Source organism: Anguilla anguilla, chromosome 6 (assembly GCF_013347855.1).
Source record: "Anguilla anguilla isolate fAngAng1 chromosome 6, fAngAng1.pri, whole genome shotgun sequence".
Taxonomy (NCBI): domain Eukaryota; kingdom Metazoa; phylum Chordata; class Actinopteri; order Anguilliformes; family Anguillidae; genus Anguilla; species Anguilla anguilla.
This window is the reverse complement of record NC_049206.1, coordinates 55835386-55860707: the sequence shown is the minus strand read 5'-3', so window position 1 is coordinate 55860707 and position 25322 is coordinate 55835386. Positions and strand designations below refer to the sequence as shown.

Sequence of the window (25322 nt, the reverse complement as noted above, 5' to 3'; positions counted from 1 at the left end):
AAACATATTGATATAGCGCCAGCATGTGGTCAATGAGGACAGGTTTAGGTGACCAGCAGTGGGGCACATTTGCAAGCGATCGACCAAATGTGGTAGGCTATCTCTACGACTTACGATTTCTGAGATCAGATACTTTTACGACAGACAAATAATTTAGAATCGTAGTTATCTGAACAATCTCAATAGGATTCCATCAGCTGCACTGGTTGGACCCCTAATAACAAAACTTCGTTGAATGTGCGTATGCTCTTGATCTATTAATCATGTATTCATAGTGTGTCAAAGACCGCTAATTAAACCGACTTCAGACTTTGAGCGTGTGTGTGTGCGTGCGCTGTTGTGTACGTGTCCGTAGTGCGCACGCGTAGACCACGTAACCCCGATTCCTCGGAGCGTCGCACTGTTTCATCGTGTTTGTAGCCAGTGTGTCCAGTCACACTTACTGGGGATAGACTGGGGAAGGTAAGCGGCGGAGAGGAAGGGGGAACTTCAGCGCCGCTCCGAAATGGCCGGGCAGCAGTTCCAGTATGATGACAGTGGCAACACGTTTTTCTACTTTCTAACGTCCTTCGTTGGACTCATTGTCATCCCGGCCACCTACTACCTGTGGCCGAAGGATCAGAATGCGGGTAAGGCCCGAAATCCGGGGTTGCAAGTTGCTGGCTGCGGAAAAACTGAGTACCTCGCTAGCATTAGCTGGCTAACGTTGCTAGTGAGCTAGTCCAGACAAACAAGACACCGTGTTACAGGTATGAAGTGCATGCAGCGGCCGTTTTGTAGCAGGAGGCCTCCATGGTAATTCATATAGGTATAACACTAGCTACGATCACGATTGCAATCTAGCTAATAGTCAAAAAATGACCAATTGCATAGACGTTACTAATGCCTGCTAGTAATAAGTGTAAGCCTGCACCATGGGTCGGGATTACTAGCTGGTTTAGCTAAAGTCTGGCTAAACCATGCCTCTGACATAACTTGGCTAGACTAATGCTAGTTTGTGAGAGAGTTTGGCAGCTAGCTATCAAACCAACCAAGGAGGAATCCCTTTTGCTAGCTGAAAAGCTAGCGTGTTAGCAAGCATGTTTGCTAGCCACGCACAATGCTGGGGCGGATAACCGGGTAGCCTACGAACAGTCTTAGCTAGACTACACATTTCTAAACCCATCTTTAGAAAAGCTTCGAGAGCTGCAGCTAGTTAGCTACTCGGCCCACCTTTTACCTAACACTAGATAAGGATGAACTAACGCGTTACAAAAATACTCCACTAACGCTTACCCTAACGCGCAAACGCTTGTTGGATATATATGCTGCCTTAAACGGGTTAGTAGGCAGCTCGTCGTGTAGCTACGAAATATCTTTGGCTCGCTAGTTAGCTTAGTTCGATTACACTAGCTAGCTAGTAACTGCCTTGCGCGGAGTTAGTTTGCTAGGTTAAGCTATACGACTGTTCACAAAGTACAATGTGCTATGGAGTGACACGGGCCAGTGGCCACTTAGCGGGGTAATCTACCACAGAAAGCGGTGGGTGTAGATTCAGTATTGCTGTGGATAACGTTACCATAGTGTCAGTTAGCTGTTAGCTAATTTACAGTACTTGCCTTTGGGTACCTCGCTCTGCGTGACGTGTTCTTTTTTTTTTCGCACGGACGCACACACATACACACACACACACACTTCCTTACCAGACTCAAACTTGTGAGTTTTTGCTGCCGTCATTGATTGAAATGTGTTGTAACACTAATGCAAAGCAAATGTCGTTTTTCTTTTGCTGGGTTAAGTTTACATAATGCTAGTTAAATGACGTCAGGTACATTTGCACCACAGTAAGTGACATTTCGATAGTAAGCCAACTAGACTAACTGCTTAATAAAGTGTTTAAACACTATAATAAAGTGCTATCTAATTTAATCTGGGCATTAGTTAAGAAGTACTACAGGTCTTTTTGTTGTAACTGTTAGTGTGAGAGGTAAATCCGCCCAGACTACGCGATTGGAGATGTTATTAGTTGCTGGGGTAATATACCAATGGCCTGTGTCTACTTTTCAAGAATTTAGAGTTGGTGGGACTCAAATGAAAAGCTGAAGTTTGCGCAAGCTCAACCTTTACCTATCTATATCAAAAGGCTGACTTGAAACATACAAGCTGCCTCATCATATGCTGCACATTTTAATATTCGCACAGCAACATTTCAGATAATCGCTGACATTGTGGCCACAATTTAGATTGAGTGAAACATGAAACAAAAATGAAATATGTTATTTCTATTATTATTTGAAACAAATTGGTCATATGTGTTACAGAATTCTCAATTGTCAGCTGTTTAAGTGAGTGGTATGTTCGTGATGTCTTATTCACCATCTCCCATGGGTTAGTTGGGCTAAAAAGTAGTGTTTCTGGTGCATTATGAAAGGTTCCACTCCCCCATCTGGCAAGGAAGGTCTGTTCTTCCACATTGTTGCTATCGAGTCTGTGAGCTCTTGTGACATCACAAGGAAAAACATTGTAGCAAGGCATCATCTCCACCAAGGACTTTTGGGCCATGTGGTCTCCCTAATCTTGCTGCACTTTGTAGTAGGAATTCCACCCTACCAACTCCCCCCATTTTATTGTGTGCCGATGGCAGTGGCCAGAACTTTCTGGCGTCTAGAAGCAAGTGGCAAGTTGCAAGTTAAAACTTTTGGATTTTCTGTGGCTTGTTCTAAGCCACTGTTCCAGTGTGTGGATGGAGACTGTGGTTTGTTACTGAATCTGGACCGTGCCAATGCCACAGAGCAATGCATAATTTGTGGAAGGGTCAACTGGGGGGGATTCACTTGGCAGAGATCAGTGTTTATCATTGTGATTTATAGTGAACTAATTTGATTTTGGTTTTGTCTTTAGTGATTTTTTTCTTCTTGATAACAAGCCCTGAGAATTGTAACCATTGGCAGTGGCTTCAATGGGGAACATTGTTTTAGAGATGGCTTGGTGCCATTGTTCTCAGGATTGTAAGTTACTGCTGCTTTATTTTATAATCAATACTGTAGGATGTAAAACAAGTGCAATGTATGGCGTCTTTGCTAATCCCCAAGAGAGGCTGGCAGTCTTGGTTTTTTTACAGAATAAAGTTTGAATTTAAAATCTGCAACAAGCTTCTTCAGTTGCACAATTCCTCACAGTCAGTATTTTTTTCCAGTCGCAACAGAATTCTGGAGTTCTCAGCTCAGTGCTCTGCTGTTTTTTTTTTTGCTTAGTAATCTTTTCATAATTCATTTCCGTTTCTTAGATCTTTTTCGGAGTTGTCTGTTATTCCATTTCCACATTTGAAAATGGAGGAGTGTAGGAGTGTGTCAGCAGAATGTGATTTGTTCAGGGAGCATTTGCCAGTGAAAAAAAAAAAGACAAATTCTTTTCGTGCAGCTTAGCTTAACTCGCTCGTCAAAGAGCACATTCTAATACCTGTCACCGGTCTGAAGCCGTCGAAGGGCTTGTTCTCGGCTTATACTTGGCGAAAGTGTAATTGAATGTCTTCCCGTAGCAGCGGGGTTAGGGTGGACTGAAGGTTTTGCCCGTTCAGGTATATTCGTCATGTTGTGTCTGTGTGGGAGTGCGGGGAGGTGGGACTTCATGTACTAGGTGTTTCTATCCCTCAGCCCTTATTTTGTACTGGGTAAACCGGGCCTTGGGTCGCTGAACCTTGGGTTCTTCGCTTTCGTAAGCCTGTCGGCTAACTGCTTTTGTGCCGGCGCACGAGGCATTTTAGGTCTGGGAACGTGGAGAAGGCCTAATTCAGACAATCCGGTGGTAAAATCGGTTATACTCTGCCTGTCTGATCCGTCTGTTGTTCAGTGGGCCAGTGGCACCTTCTCTGAGGTTGCCATTGGTGCCTCCAAAATGAGACTAATCACGTGTGGAAAGGAAACACAGAACGCAAAACTCACAGTACACAACACTCAGGGATGCACGTGCATGCGCGCACACACACACACACACACACCTCTCGTGCCTGTGATGCAGCTGGAAAGGTGTTGAATGGAGCTTTCTGTGGGATGCAGAATTCCCCTTTTGCTTCACGTGACTTTATTAATTTGCTAAACAGGCACCCTGAGAGACTTGAATACTGTATTCAGGGAATTGATGGCTCCATGTTAAGCTGGTCTCTTGCTCATCTGAACAAATGGACTGTTTTAGGATTTGGGTATGAGTCAGTCACCTGCACTCCTCCTAGGAAGCAGCACCAATGCTGTGCTAGACGGGGGGGGGGGGAAGGGGGCGGGGGGGTGTTCACACGGAAGCCGTTGTGTAGAAATGTGTGCGTGTGTGTGAGTTACAGTATTAGTCAGTGTCTGAAAGAGTTGTCATCCAGACTGCTTAACGCTGTGAAGAGTGGGTTTCTTGGAATGTTTTTTCAAAGTCGGTGTTCTAGAACTCCAGTACTTATTGTGACATCCGCATTAGAACGTTCATTTAAGGACATTCTAATCGTATAATTGTGATGTCACACCTTAAATGGTCAATGGGGAGGGAAAGTGAGGGAAGATAGAGCTCCTTTGCCTGTCTGTTTTTATTGATGCCTCACCTTCCCTGAGCTCAGGGGTGCGCCTCTGCCTGGGCTCTTATTTTAAGGGGGCTTTGTCGAAAGGGCACAGGAAATCCAGAGCTGTCTGGAGACTGCAGGCCTGCACCTGGCTGCTCAGCCAGACGGCTCTGCTCTGAGCTAATGCCCCTGCCCTCTCGTTTGGTCTATTTCTGGTGGGGGATCAGGGAGGTAGGACTCCAATGTGTGTTTTGGGGGTGTGGGTTTTGGTCGGTGTGTGTGTGTGTGCTGGCATGTCTGTGTGAGTGGGGTCGCTCAGTACTCAGCGCAACTGTGTCCTCAGTGTGTGAGTGTGTGCGCGTGCGTCTGTGCGCGCGTGTGTGTATGTGTGTGTACGTGCAGGTAGCCTTGCACCGGGGCGCCATTGTGGCTCACAAACCCGGCTCGTCTTTTGACCATTTGCTCTTTGTCCGTCTGTCTGTCTGTCTGTGTCTGTCTGTCCCGTTTCCACAGAGCAACTTCGGCTGAAGTCGCTGCGGAGGGTGCACGGGAGGTGTCTGTGGTACCGTCTGCGCCTCCTGAAATCTCAGCAGAGCATCGTCCCGACTCTGAAGTAAGTGTCCCCCGTGCCCCCCCCCCCCCCCCTTTTTCCTGAAGGGCTTTAAGGGCACTGTAATCTGCTTTGGGCTTAAAAACTGTCAAAGGCGAGCAATTTGTTTTTTTGCTTTAAGTGCACCACATTTTTTCCCTGATGTCTGGAATGCCGCGGCTGGTGGGGTTGCGTAAGACGAGGGAGGGAGAGCCGCTCTCTCTCCTTTTACGCTTTCCGATAAGGAGAGGCGGCTGCGCTTCTGAACGAAACGAAGAACGCGTCGCCCCTCCGTCGGCGGGGTTAAATGGGGCTGCTTGATTTGGATCACACGCTCAGCCTACCGTCGCGGCGAGGCTGGGCTTTGTAGTTCCGTTTAGCGTGAAGCTAAATCTCGGGTTTAATGCGACGGAAGGCTCAGCGCAGGCTCGCAGTGGAACAGGCCGCGCTCTTAATTGTCTGGCGTTAATAAGTTGTCTCTCCGGTCAAACGCGCAGAACGAATCTGCCGGATGCGCCGTTCGACGAAGAGCGATGTAATTTCGTTTTAATTCGGCGTCACCGCCCCGTGGTGCCCCGGAGTGATTTCACTTCCTGTCCGCGCCTTTCTGTCGCTCGGAGCGCGTGTTTTTGGTAGCGTGTCGCGTGGGACACCGCACACCAGTTTCTCTCCTCGTCCTTTTCGAGACGTAGGGACAGAAGACCAGGAAGGAAGGAAGGAAGGAGGCCATTTTGGCTCGTCTCGGTCTGCCGTTTACCTGCAGGCCTGGGAGGTTTGCGGCGGTGCTTCAAGCCTGGACTTGAATTAGACCCCTGGGGGGGGGGGGGTCTTGGCCTCGACTGTGTGACCTGGCAGAGCTGTTTCATGTGTTGGCAGCTCTTTGTGTTAAAAACCAACAAAGCAAAACATTAAAAAAAAAAAAAAAACTTCCTCTGTGATTGAGAGTGTGGAAGAGCGTGTGCGTGTGTGTAAAAATTGCCTAATTTCTTCCTTTGCCCTACTGACAGAGCTCGACAAAAAAAGTATTTTTTAGATCAGAGGGAGTCCAGCTGACCGTCCCTGTCCCTTGCTCACTAAATGGGAAATATTCACTTGTATGTGGAACTGTGCATTTGGAGAAGGAGAAGTAGGCCAGGGTGCAATTACTGAAATGCAGGCATTTCATGCTTTTGGTTTTATGCTCGGTTAAACTTTTGTCACACAGCTTGCTGCTTTGCAGGGCCTGCTGCGGCCTTCTGCTCAGGTGACACGCACCATCCGATTGGCCGGCCACGTCTGAATGTGTTGTTAACAATTGACCGAACGACATCGTCAGTGATTGGTGGATACATTTTGGCTACTTCCCGGCAATAACAAACAGGGGTCCAGGAATTCTAGCCAGGGAGAATCCATCATTCCCCATCTGAACTTTTTTCCCATTGGCTGTTTCCAAGATGCTCCGTGATTGGTTGGAGGTGATTATTCCCCCGTGGAAACGGTGTCCAAGCGCTTCGCTCTGAGAAACGCGCGCTTTGCAGAAATGGCGGTAACGCATCCCGCCAAGCGCACCTGGAGCCACGCGCGCGGGCGGGCGCGCTCAGAGGCGCCCGCGCGCTAGCTGGTTACCATGGAAACGTGCTCTGCATGAGCGAGAGAGAGAGAGAGAGAAAAGGGTAGGGGGGGGGGTGTGTGTGTGTGTGGGGGGGGGTGTGTTTCAGCTCGAAGGGCAACATTCCTATCCAGTGAATAATAAAGGCGCTGAGGATCTCTTGCGGTAGGCCGTCGGCATGCCCCTCCTCTGGTGATTCGGGTCGTCCCGTCGCTGCGGTCCCGTCTCCCGTAACGGCTGGGCCGTTATGCAACACCCAGCGTTTCTTAAATCTTATCCTCCTTCACAGACGTGACCAACAGCAGCCACGGACCAGTGCAGCAACAAGCAAAATGCATACATCTTTTTATAAAAAAGGATCTTTGACTAGCCTCGCTTTTAAAATACAGGCTAGGCTCTACTTGGCTGATCACTGGGCTTTATTTTGGGTTCTTTCTTTGCAGGCTGCCGTCCCATTGACTCATACTTCGTGCAGTCCCATCGAGGGCTATTTAGGAAGGGTTGTGGATTGGCCCAATTAGGTTACCCTATCTTCATTCATATCTTTAGCCACCTGTCACAGTAGTTGCCATACACACTTCCCAGCATGCATCTGGGGCTTTCTCAGGGTCTGCCGAGGCCACCTGACCCTGTCGCCGTTTGCTCTGAGGTCCAGAATCGGTCCCCTGGACCAGGTGCTGCGGGACACACGAACCTTATCGATCGGGCTGAGGATGTAGTCCGATCGATCGATTGAATTCAGATGCTGGGCTGGATCGAGGCTGGCAGTGGTTGGAATTCAGGGACCTGGAGGCCACGTTTCCTCCCAGACTGCATCAGTTCCACTCCCGAGCGCACACCTAGGAGGCAGTATGCTGCAATTGCGATGAGTCAGAGATTTACCCAAGGTGGGATTTGAACGTGGGCCAAATCTCATTCGCCCAAAGACCAGCCTGCTACCAATCAGCTAAAGGCCAAATCGCACCCTTGCTGAGGGCAATGTCATTATTTTGAATCTGAGGGTTGCGTCACCAAAGTGCGTGGTCACGGTAACCTGCTAAACAGCCTTTGCTTTTTACTGCACCTCACTGTGCTAACTGGTGAACTGGCCAAGCTGCCCCTGAACTAGGGAACTGTGCTTGGTGATGTGAAGGTTGCAGGTTCGATTCCCAGGTGGAACATTGCTGTTGCACCTTTGAGCTTGGTGCTTTACCCGAACAGCTTCAGTAATATATCCTGCTGTATAAATGGATGTTATGTTAAAAAAAAAAAAAAAAAAGAAGAGAAAGTTATGTAAGTTGCTCTGCATATGAGTGTCTGCTAAATGCCTGTAATGTAATGTAAGAATGCTAATCCTTTTTTGCTGCATCCTTGTGCTCTGTTAATATGTATTTGTTCTCTCGTTTTTTTTGTCTTGCAGAAAAGTGGCCTTGTTGTTCGGATGGGCTGTTTTTTTGTTCCTCGCCTATAAAGTTTCTAAATTAGACAGGGAATACCAGGAGTACAATCCTTATGAAGTCCTAAATCTGCACGCGGTGAGTCGCCGGGTCTGTCACACTAACCCCCCCCCCCCCCCCCCCCCCCCCCACCTTCCCCCCCCCACGCTTCTCTCACAAGCATTTTTACCAGCAGCCAATTAAACCCTACAAAGTGCTAAAAGCGGTCGAGACCTTCTCCGAAAACACACCTCCTAATGAGCTCTTAACACGAGCATCGAGCGACACAAAACAAAGGAAAAACATCACCGAAAAATAAAAGATACGCAAAATAACTAAACAAATTTAATTGTCTGTGGACGCCGGATTAAACTGTGTTTGTGTGTGTGTGTGTGTGTGTGTGTGTGTGTGTGTGTGTGTGTGTGTGTGTGTGTGTGTGTGTGTGTGTGTGTGTGTGTGTGTGTGTGTGTGTGTGTGTGTGTGTGTGTGTGTGTGTGTGTGTGTGTGTGTGTGTGTGTGTGTGTGTGTGTGTGTGTGTGTGTGTGTGTGTGTGTGTGTTCTACAGGGCGCGAATATCGCCGAAATCAAGAAACAGTACCGCGTGCTCTCGCTCAAGTACCATCCCGACAAGGGCGGGGACGAGGCCATGTTCATGAGGATCGCCAAGGCCTACTCCGCGTAAGAGCGCCCGACGCGTTTTGGCTCCGCCCCTTCGTTTCGATTGGCTTTCGGCTCCTCCCCCGGGGTCTCACCCGCGTCTGATCCTCCCTCCGCAGGTTAACCAACGAGGAGTCCAGGCAGAACTGGGAGCTGTACGGGAATCCAGACGGACCCAGAGGTAGGCCTGTCTCTTGCCTGCGTGATGTCATTTCCTGTGTGATGTCATTGCCTTTGTGACGTCACAGGGATTCTCCGTGGGTTCTGAAAAAGGTTAAATGGGGATTCCGTTTGTGTATCGAAAGATGTGACCGTCTTTGGGCAAAAAGTCCATTAAGTTGTACATTTTATGAACTAAGATTTTCTTTTCTGGAATGCTTGGACCATTTATCATGCAGGGATATCTTTGTATCAGTTTATGCTTCTTTGTTCTTCTGTATCTTGTAAACCGATTTTCCCTGTTTCTGTATGTACAAACAGGAGCACAAATTTCATGTTCCTTCAACTGGCAAGTTAACTAAATTAAGATGACAATCCATGTTTATCCAGTTTGTCATACGTTCTTGTGTTCTGTTCTTGTCTTCTCTCTCAGCTACAAGCTTTGGCATTGCCCTGCCGGCCTGGATTGTGGACCAGAAGAACTCCATGGTGGTACGTGTTATAGTGTGCACCACTCAGAGTTACAGTCCCTAACTCTTTGTGTTGGTACGGGATCAGGATTAGCTCACTAATATATTAGAATTCATTATTTTGGGTGATGTGCAGATGAATGGATTATTTACATTATTCCAGTGACAGTGCATAATGTATATGGCAGTGTATATCCGTCATGTGTTGCGTTTCGTACATGCTTTCCTAAGTAGCCAGAGCAGGTTAAATGTTATATTATTTTGGAAGGAACATTGGGGAAAGAAACCTCAATAAGTAACTCTAAATGAGATTTGGACACTTTTCATAAATGTGCAGAGAGGGTCTGTATCATATGTATCATATCTCTCTCTGTTCTGCAGGTGCTCCTAGTCTACGGGCTCGCTTTCATGGTCATCCTTCCTGTGGTGGTGGTAAGTCTGCGATCTGCTTCACTTTCAAATTCATACCCGAAGCCGACACAGGCGTGCAAAATCCGCTGGTTAATTAAAGGTGCAGGTAGCGCTGATGAGTCTGAGCGGTGTTCTCTCGCACGCACTCAGAGCAGGTGCAGCACCTGGAATGCCACTGACGCAAGTTCTTGCCTCCCTCACTCTCGCCTCAGATTGGAGAAAAACAGTCAATTATTTATAAATGAACAGCAGAAGGCACATGGTTGTGTTTTACGTGTGGCGTATGGTTATAGGTTATATTTTATGTGTGGCATATGGTTGTGTTTTACATCTTGCATATAGTTGTGTTTTACATGTAGCATATACAGTTGTATTTTACGCGTAGCATTGATTGTTTTTTTACGTGTGACGTATGGTTATATTTTACGTGCGACGTATCTGTTGGCCAGTGGTTTAACAAACTGTCCAAAGCTCATTGGCTCAGCTGTTGAAGTACAGTGCAGTGATGTTAATGCCTAACACTGTTCTGGAGATGCTGGTGCCTAACACTGTTCTGGTGATGCTGGTGCCTAACACTGTTCTGGTGATGCTGGTGCCTAACGCTGTTCTGGAGATGCTGGTGCCTAACGCTGTTCTGGAGATGCTGGTGCCTAACACTGTTCTGATCACTTGTTCAGGGCACATGGTGGTACCGGTCCATACGCTACAGCGGAGACCAGATCCTCATCAACACCACGCAGCTCTTCATGCACTTCATGTACAAGACCCCCAACATGAACATGAAGCGTAAGTAGAGGCGGGGCTACCCGACCCCACCCCCCGACAGGGAGTTCACGCGTCCGCACGCGAGCGGCAGCAGCGTGACATCACCCGCGCTGCACCGCTAGGAACGCTGGCTCTGCCGGAGGGCGCTCTGCCCCAGCGCTGTGCCCCAGCCAGAGCACACCGAAGCGTCTGAAGTATTACTGAGGAACGCTAATGCGCGCGAGTCTCCTCAAGTTTCAATTATAGCAGGCTGTTAAATGCACTCCGTTCAGCACCAAAAACAGGGAGTTTTACTTCCGATGTGCGGCTTTATTTTTACCTGCCTAATGTCTTCTAGTTGTGGAACAAGAAAAAATTCAGTTATTAATTCTGTTATTTTCCAAGAGAAAATGATCGTGTATTTTCGTGAGTGTGCTTTACAAATATAAATGTTGATGTGTTTTTGAAGTAGTTATTTCCGATAACGGATCATTTTTAAAGTGCTGTTTTTTTTTAATCGAGCTTGTGGGTCGATCTGGCCGGTTATGAAAGATGATTGCGCTTAGACTCGTTCTGGGTTTGTGTTGGAGATGGCTGGGTTGGGTCTTGTTCCGGTGTCATTTTCAGTCCGGTCCCGGCCCTTTGGTACATAAGCAGTCTTATCCTGCATTCTGAGGGCTGTGTCTCAGTGACGTGGAAAGTTCGCTGCAGTGAGTATGGCGGACTACACGAGTCCCCCCCCCCCGCGTCACTCACTCCCCCCCCCCCCCCCGCAGGGCTGACGATGGTGCTGACGGCGGCGTTCGAGTTCGACCCGCGGAGCAACAAGGAGGCGACGATCCGTCCCACCGACAACATCGAAGTGCCGCAGGTAACCGAGCCGTCGGTCACATGGGGTGGTGGGGGGCGGGGTTGGGGGTCGCCGCGCTGTTCCTCCTGCCTGCCAGAAGGGGGCGCCAACTGTACACCTGTGGCGTTTTCAGCTGATCCGGGAGCTGGGCAACATCAACGTGAAGAAGAAGGAGCCGCCCTTCTGCTACCCGTACAGCCTGAAGGCCCGCGTGCTGGTCCTCTCCCACCTGGCCCGGATGGATGTGTCCGAGGACATCGAGGAAGGTGCGTCCGCGCGCCCCCCTCTCCCACAGGACGGTCCCGCTCTCGCAGCGTTAAGCGAGGGAACGTCATTCCAGCATTTCTGCTTTTTTTTGGGGGGTGTGCTGGTTTTGTTCGGGGAGGGGCAGCTTTTCTCACTCCCTCCCCGTGTTCCCCTGGCCCTCAGATCAGAGGTTCGTGGTGAGGAAGAGCCCCGCCCTGCTGCAGGAGATGGTGAACGTGGGCTGTCAGCTGACCATGATGGCCAATAGCAGAGGAGGTAAGCCTGCGCCTGACAGCCTGCTCACAAGCCTTCTGCAGCCCAGACTCTGAATGTGCCCGTCTCTGATTCCATTATCCAGCACTGCACCTTATTCTCATTAGAAAAGGCATTTGGTATTAATAATCTTCCAAGTATAGATTTAGTCCTCCTCACACATAGATAATACAATGCATTTAAATCTGTGATGACTAGGATAAGTAATAATAGACTTGTGGAGCATGTGGATGAGCATGTCTACTCTCTCTGTTATGCTTGTTTGTGCTTAGTCCTTTAAGGCGTGAGGTCACAAATACGTGATTAGAGTGTTCTTAACTGAATATTCTAATGCTGATGTCACAATCACTCCTCGTAATTGAAAGTGATGTAGCAGGCTAGGCTCATATAAAGCATGTGTGATGTAGCTGGCTTGGCTCATATAATAGCATGTGTGATGTAGCAGGCTAATTTCTTATAATAGCACGTGTGATGTAGCAGGCTAGCTGCTCTCTGTGGAGGCCGTGCGGTCCTGCTGAAGGCTGTTTCTTCCGCAGGGTTCCACGCCCCTCGCCTGGTCTCCATAGAGAACTGCATGAAGCTGACCCAGATGATCGTGCAGGGCCTGCAGGAGTCCAAGTCTCCCCTCCTCCAGCTGCCGCACTTCGAGGAGGAGCACCTGCGTTACTGCATCTCCAAGAAGGTACTGTTGTGTGTGTGTGCGTGAGTGTGCTTGTGTGTGTGCACGCGCGCGCATGTGCATGTGCGAGTGCCTGTGTGTGTGTGTGAGTGTGTTTGTGTGCACGCGCGCATGTGCATGTGCGAGTGCCTGTGTGTGTGTGTGTTTGTGTGCCGTGCGAGTGCGTGTATGCGATTGGTGTGCATGTGTGTGTACGCTGAGCTGGGCCCATTCCAGGCACCAGAGTCTGCTCCTAATTCATCATTAACCGCATTCACACTAGAAATGAAATCGGTTTGCGTTTCTGCATGAAAATTAGCCGCAGGGGAGCTCTTCCCAGGCTGGCTCCAGGTTAATGACCAATTTATGAATCCTTCGTATGACCAGCCAAAACTCTGTTCCTTCATTTTTATTACACTTCATATTTTTATTCCTTCATCGTTATTATCGCATAAATTTACACTGAAGCCCAGAACTCGTTTCGGAAATTAGCGTTCCCATTTAGCTTCTGCCACCGCTGTTTTTAGCTTGCTATTATTATTATTATTATTACTAATAATAATAAAAGTAAACTTGTGCATGCTGAAAGCATATGTTGCTCTAACACGTCAGGTCATGTTACGCGCCAGACGATAATTGCACTCCAGAGTGTGTGCAATCAGTGAACTGCAGGCAGGCTGGAGAACGCTGCGGGTTTCCGTCGAGGCTGGGGAATCTCGGGTCGTCAGGGACTACCGGCGGCCAGTGAAATGTCAAGCAGCTGTGAGCCGTTTCCCGTGGAAGCAGGGCGAGAGTGGAGCGTAAAGGCTGGGAAGCTGGGCTCGTAACTCACGGGTTGCGGGTTTGATTCCCAATTCCCAGCTGGGGGGGGGGGGGGGGGGGGCTGCCGTTGTACCCTTGAGGGAGCTACTTAACCTCAATTGCTCAAGTAAATATCCAGCTGTATGAGTGGATTGTGAAGTATGTAGCCGGGCACTCTGGATAAGAGTGTTTGCTTAATGGCAAGACGTAAATGCGAGATGTAAAATGGCAGTACGCTAGCAAGAGTGCTAACGCAGAACGCTAATCCCTTGTCAGAGACTGCGTGAGCTGATGCAGAACAGGAGGTGTTTATTGAGCTGTGTTCAAAGCATGAGTCTTTATTATAAGATCCGTCCACCCACAGGCACCCACTTCATCTGACAGTGAAAACACCGTAAGGAGGGGGGGGGAAGCCTTGCTCTGCAGCTCGAGCGCTTCGTGACCTTGCGCGCGTCCTTGAATTGCGTTCAGGGCTTCGCGACCTTGTACGCGGCCACCTGCGGATTTTTTACAGCTCGTCAGTCTGTCGTCTGGTGGAAAGGTGCTGACTCAGCGTCTTCTGGAGTCCCCCCTGTTGAGATGTCATTAAATGTGTCCCATTCGGGCAGAGAACTTCTCCCAGTCAGTCATATAATCATGACTTGAATTTTTAGCCGCAACAGAATTTAATTTGCGAACTGATGGTTTTGTTTGAGGATTTGGCTGTTATTTTTTAAAATACCTTCTCTACCTAATTTTGAATGGGCAATCGTACATATATGTAGGCGCTCATCGCTGTGGCAGCTGCTATCGATTCGGGAGGGCGCGGACGAGCACGTGCACACGATGGCGAGCACCGCCTTCTTGGCACACCGCACGAGTATGGGTGCGTGCGTGCATTCAATCAACCAGCAGGGGGTGCTGGTGAGCGACAAAAAGCTGTCCTGTCAGCCCAGCCAACTGAAACCCTTCTGTCCTTGGGGTGGTGCTAGAGCCAATCATGGCTCCCCTTGAGCCTGCACAATACTGACTCTGCCGCAATATATATTACATTAATAATCTTCTGAGTGTTTCCAGGGTGGGGTACTGCTGCTGGGGTTTGTTGAAGGAGCTTTTACACGTCCTTGCTCCTTTCCGACAGTGAGAACGTTCTTGACGGTTCCGTTCAGTCGACTCGACAGGCCGGCCGCGATTGGTCTCTAATTAGCGGTGGCTTTATCAGAGGCGGCCACCTTGCTCTCTGCTTAATTGCGTGTGTTCGGTTGGAGTGGCTATAAATAAATACACGGCGTCCATTCCAGACGCCCGGCTGGCTTCTGCACTTAAATTACAGGCGACTGAAATTTAAAGTCTGCTGTATTGCGTGGGTGTCGTTGATGAGCCACTGCAAGTCCTCCGACGTTATCAGGAGTGTGCATGTTCATACAATAATGATAAAAGTAAATGGATAAATAATAACGGTTTTTTTGCTTTGACATTTCATATGAAGACTTGAAATGAAAGAAATGGAATGAAGTTGTGAAAAAAGATGAGAAACATTACTGATAAGCGGGAAATGAGTGCTTGTGTGTACCGTCAAGATAATACAGTAGGGCTTTAAGGGTAAGCCTGCTGGGCAAGTTTCTGTTCCTCCTCTGTCAGTACAAGGTGTTAACCTGCGGTCTCTTATCAAGGCTAACATGCTAACCCCCAGGCCTGATCTTTCTCTCTCTCTCTCCCAGTGTAAGGTGCACAGCCTGCAGGGTCTTACTAAGGCTAACGTGCTGACATGCTAATCCCCCAGGCTTGATCTCTCGCTCCCATTGTAAGGTGTGCAGCCTGCGGAGTCTTATTTATGCTAACATGCTAACCCCCAGGCCTGATCTATCTCTCTCTCTCTCTCTGTCCCCCCCCCCAATCTTACTATAAGGTGTGCAGACTGCAGGGTCTTGCTAAGGCTAACGTGCTAACATGCTAACTCCCAGGCCTGATCTCTCTCTCCCAGTATAAGGTGCTCAGCCTGCAGGGTCTTACTAAGGCTAACGTGCTAACCCCCAGGCCTGATCTCTCTCTTCCAGTATAAGGTGCGCAGCCTGCAGGACCTGGTGAGCCTGAAGGAGTCGGACCGCCGCAGCATGCTGCGCTTCCTGGGGGAGGAGAAGTACGACGAGGTCATGGGCGTCCTGGCCAGCTTCCCGCACATCACCATGGAGACCAAGCTGCAGGGTGGGTTCCGGCTCTCCCGCGGCCCCTAAGGGTCCCTTCCCCATCACGGGAGACCCCCCCCCCCCCCTCTCCAAAATGGACGACTTTCCACGTGTCTCACTTCCAGCCATTTAGCAGGCCCTCTTATCCAAGGCCATTTGCACAGCTTACATTCTTTACGTGCAGTCCATTTGTAGAGCTGGAATATGCGCTGAAGCAATTCAGGTTAAGTACCTCACTCAGGGATACAATAACAGTGCCCCATCTGGGAATCAAACCGCCTTTTCCATAACTGTTCTACGACATGGCCAGCCCTTATATGGGTAGATAAACCCTGAAGGAAAAAAAAAAACATGATTGCTGGGGGGCATGAAGGAGGCTGTTGGGGAACCAGGGCACTGTGCTCGGTGCTCCCACACAAATTCCTCGCTCTCGTTGTGTGTTGGTGGGGCTCTGTTCCTGGAGAGCCGCAGGGGTCTGCTGATTTTCATGGCTACCGAGCGCTCAAGCTGTTGTTCACAGAGCTGAGTCGCCTCAGTTGCTTGCTGTTGGGATTGACTCGGTTGCTGAATTTAAGCTGAGAGAACAGAAAACAGTGGGACCGTGTGGCTCTCCAGGTTTGTGATAACCACTGCTGCTTATCTACAGTATGCGTGTGCAGGTGAGCAAGAATACGTTGCCACGGGAAAAGGAACACAGGTGGACAGGAAGGCTTTTGTGAAGTTTATTTTTTTTCCTTTTCTCCAGTGCTTGATGACGAGGACAGCAATAACATCACTGCAGGGTCTATTGTGACGGTGACCGTCACCCTGACAAGAAAAACAATGGCGGTAAGCTTGTTTGTACATCTTACTAAATGTGCCTCTGCAGTGTAATAACCGCATAATTAGACTGAACTAGGTGCCCACTGCTGGCTCAGAGTCAAGCAGCTGTAGTAAATGCCATTCCCTGCAGACGTGGGTTTTTTCCCCTGCTTGCAGTCACGAACTTGGCCACCAGGTGGCGTTTGCTGTTTGTGAGCCAGGCTTTCAGGTGCAGCCAAGCCCTTTTGCCTTCTGTTCCACATTTCCAGGCCTGCGTGTGTGTGTGTGTGTGGATGTAGTCAGTAATAGGAATATTTGCTATTTCTGCACAACAGAAGGAAACCCGCTGCGCTCTCTTTGTTTGTTAAACTGCAGCCGCGCTGGCGCTAATTGCTAAGCTCATTAGCAGTAGCGCAGATACACCACGCCCCCCCCCCCCCCCCATTTGTTTCCAATGCATTCGAGCTGTCATTAATCTCACGCCTTTGCATTCAGGATTAATGTCACCCCACAGTAACCCTTGATTGGAAAATGTGTCTAATGTCAGGTACGGTAAGGAAGAGGACGGTGCATCTGTTATAAACTATATCCAGAACAGGCGAGTGCGTTTAGCGGATAGGGCAGTAGAAATGGGAATGGGCCAGTTCGAGACTCCGTTGTGGCGGAAAGGGCCCGTGTGTGTGTGTGTTTGGGTGTTCTGATACCGTGCGTTTCCGTGGTTACAGGACGTGTTTGAGAAGGAGCAGGACCTGCCGTGTCCCGGGGAGGACGCCCCCTCAGAGGAGGCGGTAAGTAGGCGCCGGACTGCCAGCTCACCTTCCCCCCCCAATGGAGTGGCCGCCATTTTAAATCCTACTGCTGCCTGTAGACCAACAGTGATGGAGTGGCCTCTGTTTTAAATCCTTATGCTGCCTGTAGACCAACAGTGATGGAGTGGCCTCCATTTTAAATCCTTATTCTGCCTGTAGACCAACAGTGATGGAGTGGCTTCATTTTAAATCCTACTGCTGCCTGTAGACCAACAGTGATGGAGTGGCCGCCATTTTAAATCCTACTGCTGCCTGTAGACCAACAGTGATGGAGTGGCAGCCATTTTAAATCCCAATGCTGCCTGTAGACCAACAGTGATGGAGTGGCCTCCGTTTTAAATCCTACTGCTGCCTGTAGACCAACAGTGATGCATTTTGTATGTGACGTTGTCTTTAGGGGTGAGTGCCTCAGATTTTAGACGGTGTGTGGTTTCGGCCTCTTGCAGCCGGTTATGTGATGTTGTGTGCTGACATTCCTCAGAAGCCAGTTGCTGAACAGAGGTGTGCAGTGGTGACACTGGCAAGCTGGAGGTTGAGTTGAGGGGCATTTTTTTGTAATATTTTCTTTTTTCCCCCCTCAGTTAGGACAGCTCCTAAAATCAAAATTAGGGGTCACCCACCACCCTGGTCGCATGGCTCCGAACTCCTAAGAAATGATGGATTTTGAATGTAGAGTTAAGAAGCTTTTCCGAAAAGCAGTAGATTATACGTATATATATATAGCTATAAATATGATTTATTATAAATATGGCAAAAACCTATTTTGAATGAAATTACCTCAGTGTCCTGTTTTCCAAAGCATGCCGTCTTCCTGATAAATTGTCTACTCTGCAAGGGCAGGACTGTCCGTCAGGGGAGAAAAAAGCGTGTGTACTCTTTACTAAAGCCCGTTATAAGGTCATTCATACTAACAAGGTCCTTGAAAACTAGTGGAATTCGCTGAAGGCCCTCGACAAGTCCTTGAGTCACTGGGAAAGCCGCGGGAGTTGGCGGGTGATGTTTTTGCCAACGGAAAAAAAAGAGCTTCTCGGACTGTTTTTTTTTTTTTTTTTAAATGTTTTTTTTTTTGTGTCACCGCAGGGCGACGCCAGCAAAAACAAGACCAAAGTCTGGCAGAACAAGAACAAAGGCGCGAAGAAGGCGGCCAAGTCGAAGAAGAAGAAGCTGACGAAGAAGAAGGGCATGAGCCAGCAGCAGCAGCAGCAGCAGCAGCAGAAGGCCGACAAGCAGAAGCAGGCTAACGGGAACGTAGCGGGCAACGTAAGGCCGAGCGGAAAACCTGCCGCTAACTCTGCACCCACCCCGGCCTATCCGCTCCGTTCATTAGTCTTACCGCCAAACGGAAAACCCGCCGTTAACTCTGCACCCACCCCGGCCTATCCGCTCCGTTCATTAGTCTTACCGCCAAACGGAAAACCTGCCGCTAACTCTACACCCACCCCGGCCTATCCGCTCCGTTTGTTAGTCTTACCGCCAAACGGAAAACCCGCCGCTTACTCCACACCCACCCCGGCCTATCCGCTCCGTTCATTAGTCTTACCGCCAAACGGAAAACCCTCCGCTAACTCTACACTCACCCCGGCCTATCCGCTCCGTTCATTAGTCTTACCGCCAAATGGAAAACTGTGTCTGTGAATAGCCCACAGCCCTCAGCCGGTGTTAAACTGTGCGTAGTGTGAAGACGTAAGCCTGAGTTTAAGCTCCTGCCGCGGTCGCCGTGGTGACGCCTCCCGTTTTTTTTTTCCCGCCGCCGCGCAGGAGGCGGCCCCCGCCGCCGCCAAAGAGGAAGACGAGGACGCGTCGGACAAGGGCAGCGACTCGGACGAGGGCGAGGCCAACAAGGACTCCCCCAGCGAGCGGGACGAGGAGAGCGACAAGCAGAGCGACACGGAGGTGGACGAGATGGGCGGGGACGACGAGGAGGTCAGCGGCGTGGCGGGGGGAGGGTGGCAGTTTGGGGGGGGGGGGGAGGAGTTAGAGAGAGGGGGGGTTTGTGGGCAGAAGAATATTCGGCTAAAGCCCAGTGCTGTGCCCTGTCTTTCTGGTTGTTTGAGCCGTTTCTCAAATTGATACGATTCTGCGTTGGGGGATAATTGGGTGAGTGGCCCTGGGCTGTATCTTTGGTAATAGGTTCACTCCAGATAACAGGCCAATGACGAGCCAAGATGGGCTTGAATGGCTTGTTCCAGCCATTGTGTTGTGTCCTGCAAGCAGTAATAAACCGTGGTGTTATTACTGCGTGAATAGTGTGTATGTGCTGTGGGTGTGAACTGTGCTCTCTCTATCTCTCCCTCTCTCTCTCTCTCATACCCCCCTCTCTGTCCATCTCTCTTTCTCCCCCCCCTCTCTCTGTCCGTCCCTCTCAGGAATGGGAGGCTCTGCAGCAGAGCATTCAGCGTAGGGAGAGGGCTCTTCTGGAGACCAAATCGAAGATCACACACCCCGTGTACAGCCTTTACTTTCCTGAGGTGGGTCCTGAGGCACTGGTCGCCGTGTGAAGGAGCGGGCGTGCTTACAAACCAGAATGTTGCAGGTTTTAGTTCTGTGTCTGAATCTTGCTATACTACAGAACCTCAAAATATAATATACAGCTGATACGCCGTGACACACACATGCAGCATTGACTCTGTTTGTGCATGTACGGACACGCACACACGCACAGTGTTTGTTTTTTCAATGCACAGTATAAATAGTACATTTTCCTTAAAATCTGATGAATATGTGTAATTGGCTTTTGAAGTGTGGAGGTGTGTGTGCTTACAGTTGTGTGTGTGTGTGTGATGCAGAAGATGTAGGGTGTGTGTGTGTTTGTATAGGTGTGTGTGTGTGATACAGTAGAAGCAGGGTGTGTATGCTCACAGTTGTGTGTATGTGATTGTGTGTATAGATGTGTGTGTGTGTGTGTGTTTGATGCAGAAGCAGTAGGGCGTGTGTGTGTGTATGTGTGTGATACAGTAGAAGCAGGGTGTGTATGCTCACAGTTGTGTATGTGATTGTGTGCATAGATGTGTGTGTGTGTGTGTGATGCAGAAGATGTAGGGTGTGTGTGTGATACAGTAGAAGCAGGGTGTGTATGCTCACAGTTGTGTGTATGTGATTGTGTGTATAGATGTGTGTGTGTGTGTGTGTGTGTGTTTGTATAGGTGTGTGTGTGTGATACAGTAGAAGCAGGGTGCGTATGCTCACAGTTGTGTGTATGTGATTGTGTGTATAGGTGTGTGTGTGTGTGTGTGTGTGTGTTTGATGCAGCAGAAGCTCAGTGTGTGTGCTTACAGTCGTGTGCGTATGTTTGCCTGCTGCAGGAGAAGCAGGAATGGTGGTGGCTGTATATTGCAGACAGGAAAGAGCAGACGCTGGTGTCGATGCCGTATCATGTCTGCACTCTCAAAGACACAGAAGAGGTGAGCGCTGCTCTTTTCTAAAAACGAAGGTCACAGCACAGGAGCTGCCTCCTCCACAGCCATTTTTAACTGGTTCGGAAGGGGGGGGGGCGGGGTGGGTTAGTGTGTTTATTGTGAAGGTTTCCTCCCTAAAGGGACGTGTTTTCCGTGCTATTGCTAGGAGAGGGCATGAACACACCTCAGCGGATAAGTTCCCCCCCCCCCCCCCCCCCCCCCCCCCGCCCCCCCTCTGAGCTGCTGCTGCAGCAAAGGGCTCTTCCCCAGGCGCTGAGAGTGTGCTGTTCCGGCAATTAGCCAAATCCGCACACAGGACATGTTTGTCATATTAAGGATTTCAGAATTTGAGAAAAAAAATTTTTTAACGTTTCTTTTTTTAAACCCCTTAAAAGGCGACGAGACTCTGCTTCCACAGACCGTTCTCCCTGGTTCCATAATTAGTTGCTAGGCAACCCCTGTGTTGCAGTGTCAGACTCTTAAAGCGCCAGGAGCCCGGTCTGAGCGGAGTTTGTTTTGACTGCGGCTCCAGCTTTGACGTGGCTCTGCGTGCACGTCTGGCGCGTGCGATTCTCGCATTCATTAGCCGACCTGTTACGCGCAGTCACGATATAGTATTTTTCCGTGGTTAATGGCAAATGGCGATTATGATAATTTTTTACCCAATACATAACCGTTAGTAGCGTCAGCACGTGCTGGTGGCGCTAAGGCTCGGTTCGCGGCGGTGGCGGCAGCCTGTCCTTGTTTCCCAAGTCGCGTTCAGCGCTAAGGCTGTTGCCGTGGTACCAAACTGACGGCGTCAAGGGGGAAAATAATCAATCACGCGGCAGAATTGTGAGACCCTGAACAGGAGGCTGTAATGTTCAAAGGAACAGCAACAGTGCAGCATCCTGAACCATAATGGCCCTTCGTGGCAGTGCTGTCCATTAGCGTTAGATTTACTGCTGGAAGGGAACTTGCATTGGGAAGATTGATGGGCACTGTTAGAATAATAATGCTTTGTGAATATTGTCCAAAGTGGAGAGTTTCTCTGGACATTTGTAAATTATATTGATTGTAATTAACATTAAACAATCTGTGGTTATTAGTAATGGGTTACTACATAGATGATAATGTTATGTTGATGCAGTTAAGCTATAGAACTGCATTATAGATTAAGGGAGAAAACTGTAATGTTTATATAAATATAGGTTTTTAACCTAGTATAAATGTTATCTATTGGTGCACCAGGTACAGATTTCAGAAAATGCTGTCTTGTTTTTAACAGGTGGAATTGAAATTCCCTGCTCCATCAAAAACCGGAAACTATCAGTATTCTGTGATTTTGAGATCGGATTCTTTTATGGGGTTAGATCAGATTAAGCCATTAAAGGTAGGTGGATTAAATTATTTTTAAAAATTAAATAAATAAAAAAAACTAACGAAATGATGTCATGAAATTTAAGAATGCCGCCGTTTCATACAATAGAATTCTTATCTTTTATGTATGTAGCTATAGGAAACTCAATGAAAATTTGTTAACAAAAAAAGGAAAGAAATGTAGCCCTTAAAAGGAATTGCGTGGTCAAAACTGTGCTGTGATTCCTATTGGCTCACGCTGGCTCCTGTGACCCCGCCCCGTTCCCACAGCTGGAGGTCCATGAGGCCAAGCAGATGCCGGACAACCACCCGCAGTGGGACATCCCGGAGACGGAGGAGGAAGAGGAGGACCAGGAAGACAGCGACGGAATTGAAGAGAGCGAGGACGAAGACGAGGACAACGACTAGCCCTGTGAAAACAACGGACTGCCCCCTGCCCCACTCCCCTTCCCTCCCCCACACCCCCCCCAGATTCCTTCCCCTCGCTCACCTCTTACCCTCACCAGTCACCACCTGACCCCCAGCCACCCGCCCAACGCACCTGACTCACCTGACAGTTGTGACGAGAACGACCCACCCAGTCCCCCCCCCCCCCCCACAGAGTTCCACATGGGGGGGGATCTCTGACACTCTGCCTCTTCTTTAAATTACTGAAACAGAGGAAAGAAAAACCCCAGTCCAGACCCCAGTGAGTCTGAAGTGCTGGTTGTTGAATGTGTCCGGATGTGGAGCAGGCGCAGTGCATTGTGGGATATCTCCCCCTCACCAAGAGGCCACAGACACATTCAGCCCAGGCCCCTCCCTCACGAGCTTGCCTCCTCTGTGATCTTTGGAGGTGCAGGTGGAGCTACCTGTGGCCCCGCCTCCTTTATAGAAATAAAAAAGGAACTGGCCTGTAAAAAAAAAAAAAAAAAAAAAAATTATTTTTATTTTTTTCTTTTTTTTTTTGAGAGGTGAAGAAGGTTGAATTTTTATTTTGTAGTTTTAGTGTTCGACAGGTCTGTTTAAAAGTGGAAATAATGTGAGCCAGTTGCTTTAAAAAAAAAAAAAAAAAAAAAGTTAAATGTTGTCTGTTTGGATTTCTAGAGGGTTTTCTGACTGTAGATCGTTGTGTTTTCACAGCACGTATGACTAAAACTGCGTTCCGTTAAATCACGTGGGAGTGCCGACGCCCCAGGCTCTGTTTCTGTCCGATGCTTTTCTCTGGAGATTCACGAAAAGAGCCAGGAACAGTTCATTCCCGATCAGCAGGTCTTGGCACTTTACTTTACTCTTCTATTCTTATTTTAAGACTTTAAAATGGACATTCCACCATGGACCCCATTTTCTTGTGATCAGACTCCCCGAGCACACCCCCCTCCCGCCCCCGCCCCCACATCTTAGGACTGTAAAGATCCAGTCTGTAATAGCTGTGGCTCTTCACAGGCTAATTTTTGGTTTTCAGTGCTTCTGTATGTGGAAATCTTTTGAAATCTTTTTTTATTTTATTTTATTTTGACGCCGTGTTACTAATTCAGCATCGTTTGGAATCGCCGGAAGCTGAACGGAACTAACAGTCCCTTAACAGTTGAGGCCTGTCAGCAAAAAAAAAAAAAAAAAAAAGTTCTGTTCAAGCTTTCCTAAAATTAGGCGCCGCTCGACTTCAGCTCGATAGGCGAACGAACGAACGAACGAAAAGCTCGCAGAGCCAGCGGACGTCGACGTCTCTGCCGTCTCCCTTCAGGCTTTTCTAAGTGTAGGGAGTGTTTTTTTTTTTTGGGGGGGGTGGGGGGGCTGTGCCGTGTGGTGTGACTGCTTTCGGTTTATCGTCGGCACGTCCCGTCCCGTCCCTAAAATGTCTGAGAAGCGCGCGCGGGCTGGTGTGGTTCGCCGCGGGAGCGCGCTCCAACCGGTCCCTTCATCTGCAATGCCTTATAGAATCGCAAGATTACCACACCCCCCAGTGTGTAAAAGTCACATGTACAAAGCCACCTGTTTAGGAGATTTGAACCCCTCCATCCCCTTTCCCCCTTCCCCCCGACCCCCCCCCCCACTGAATTTTTTGGCCTTCATTTCAGTTTTTAATAATCCAAACTGTGTCGTGTTCTTCATAACGGTGGTTAGATAATTCATAAATGAGCCCTAGTGACTGCGTGGTGAGCAGTGGACACTGGAAAAGTTGGCCTTTAAGGGACGTATAAGGAAAACTGCCTTATCGGTCTCAAGCTGCTTTTTAGGTTGAGTTCAAGGCACGGGCTAGCAGAGGAGCGTGAGAATGGGGGCAGCACTTCGGCAGTCAGAGAACGCAAACAGTACCTAACACTTCACCAGTCTCGCCCCCAGTATAACGACCAGCCCCACTGGTCCGTATCATGTGAGTCTCTTTCACCAGGAGTTCACTATTGTGGTTTGGGGGGGGAAGAAGGGAAAAAAAACACATGTCTGGGTTTGCTCGTGGTGAAAAGAGCTTCTTTTCTTTCTCTAATGAATTGTTGCCCGAAGAGTAGGAGCTTGATGTGATGCACGGGCAATGCTTGACCGTACCGAATATTTCAGCAAAAAGAGCGAGAAATACTTTTGGGGGGGGGGACAGTACCTGAACAGGAATGGGGACCATGCATTCAGTGAATGGCATTGAAGTACATCGGGCACTGCACAGCAGAGACACTGGAGTAGCGCAGACGCAAAAAAAAAAACAGTAGAGGGACATTACTGGTTAGGGAATGTTGCCAATTCTCTAATGCTGAAAAGTAAATCAATAAATAAAGTGAGCTTTGAACTGCTGCAGGCAGCCTCCAGTGGTCACAGGTAATTGGTGTGAAGCTGCCTTCCAACTGATTGGACATTTGTCTAAAATGTAGAAATTGTATGAAATGTAACTAGCAGGGCCTACTTTCAGATCCTTTTTTTTTTTAATTTTTTTTTACCAATTTGAATTTATCATCATAGGACTAGGCCCAGAACCTAGCAGACTTATGTATTTTATAGTTTTTTTTTTCCTGGAAACTAGGTATACAAACCAAACCTTGGTAGTGACTCATAAGGATTTTTTTTTCTATCCCCCCCCCCCCCCCCCCCCCCCTTAGCGTAAATGTACTGTTTGAGGGAAAGGGTTTCAGCAAGACTGCATGCCCTGTTAACACAAGCACCAAACTGTAAAATCAAATTTCAAACAGGATATCTACAAGATTATTGTACTCAAGTATTATTGATCTGCAAGAATGTAGCATTAGTTAACATGCTGTATTTAAAACTGCAGTAACATACAGTACTGAATTTACATGGATACAGTCTAAACCTTTACAGGCCAAATAGGAATAATTACCCAATAATATCTGCCACTTTTGTTTACAAGAAAACTGTCATTGTAAATGGAAAATATATAATATTTGTATTTAAATCATTTCAAATAAAATGGTAAGACCTTTTAAAAATGA

General features: G+C 48.5%; 1 protein-coding gene across 1 annotated transcript; it reads left to right on the top strand.

Moving 5' to 3' along the window:
- Positions 1-376: 376 nt before the first annotated feature.
- sec63 (SEC63 homolog, protein translocation regulator) lies at positions 377-25322 on the top strand. The gene is made up of 21 exons (XM_035420248.1): positions 377-629; positions 5030-5129; positions 8093-8207; positions 8674-8786; positions 8885-8946; positions 9358-9416; positions 9776-9826; positions 10483-10591; positions 11326-11420; positions 11533-11665; positions 11829-11921; positions 12455-12600; positions 15414-15561; positions 16288-16370; positions 17069-17131; positions 18233-18412; positions 18911-19075; positions 19519-19620; positions 20455-20553; positions 21815-21919; positions 22177-25322. Exons 1-21 carry the CDS (start codon positions 506-508, stop codon positions 22312-22314), a joined length of 2283 nt encoding a protein of 760 aa, XP_035276139.1. The 5' UTR covers positions 377-505; the 3' UTR covers positions 22315-25322.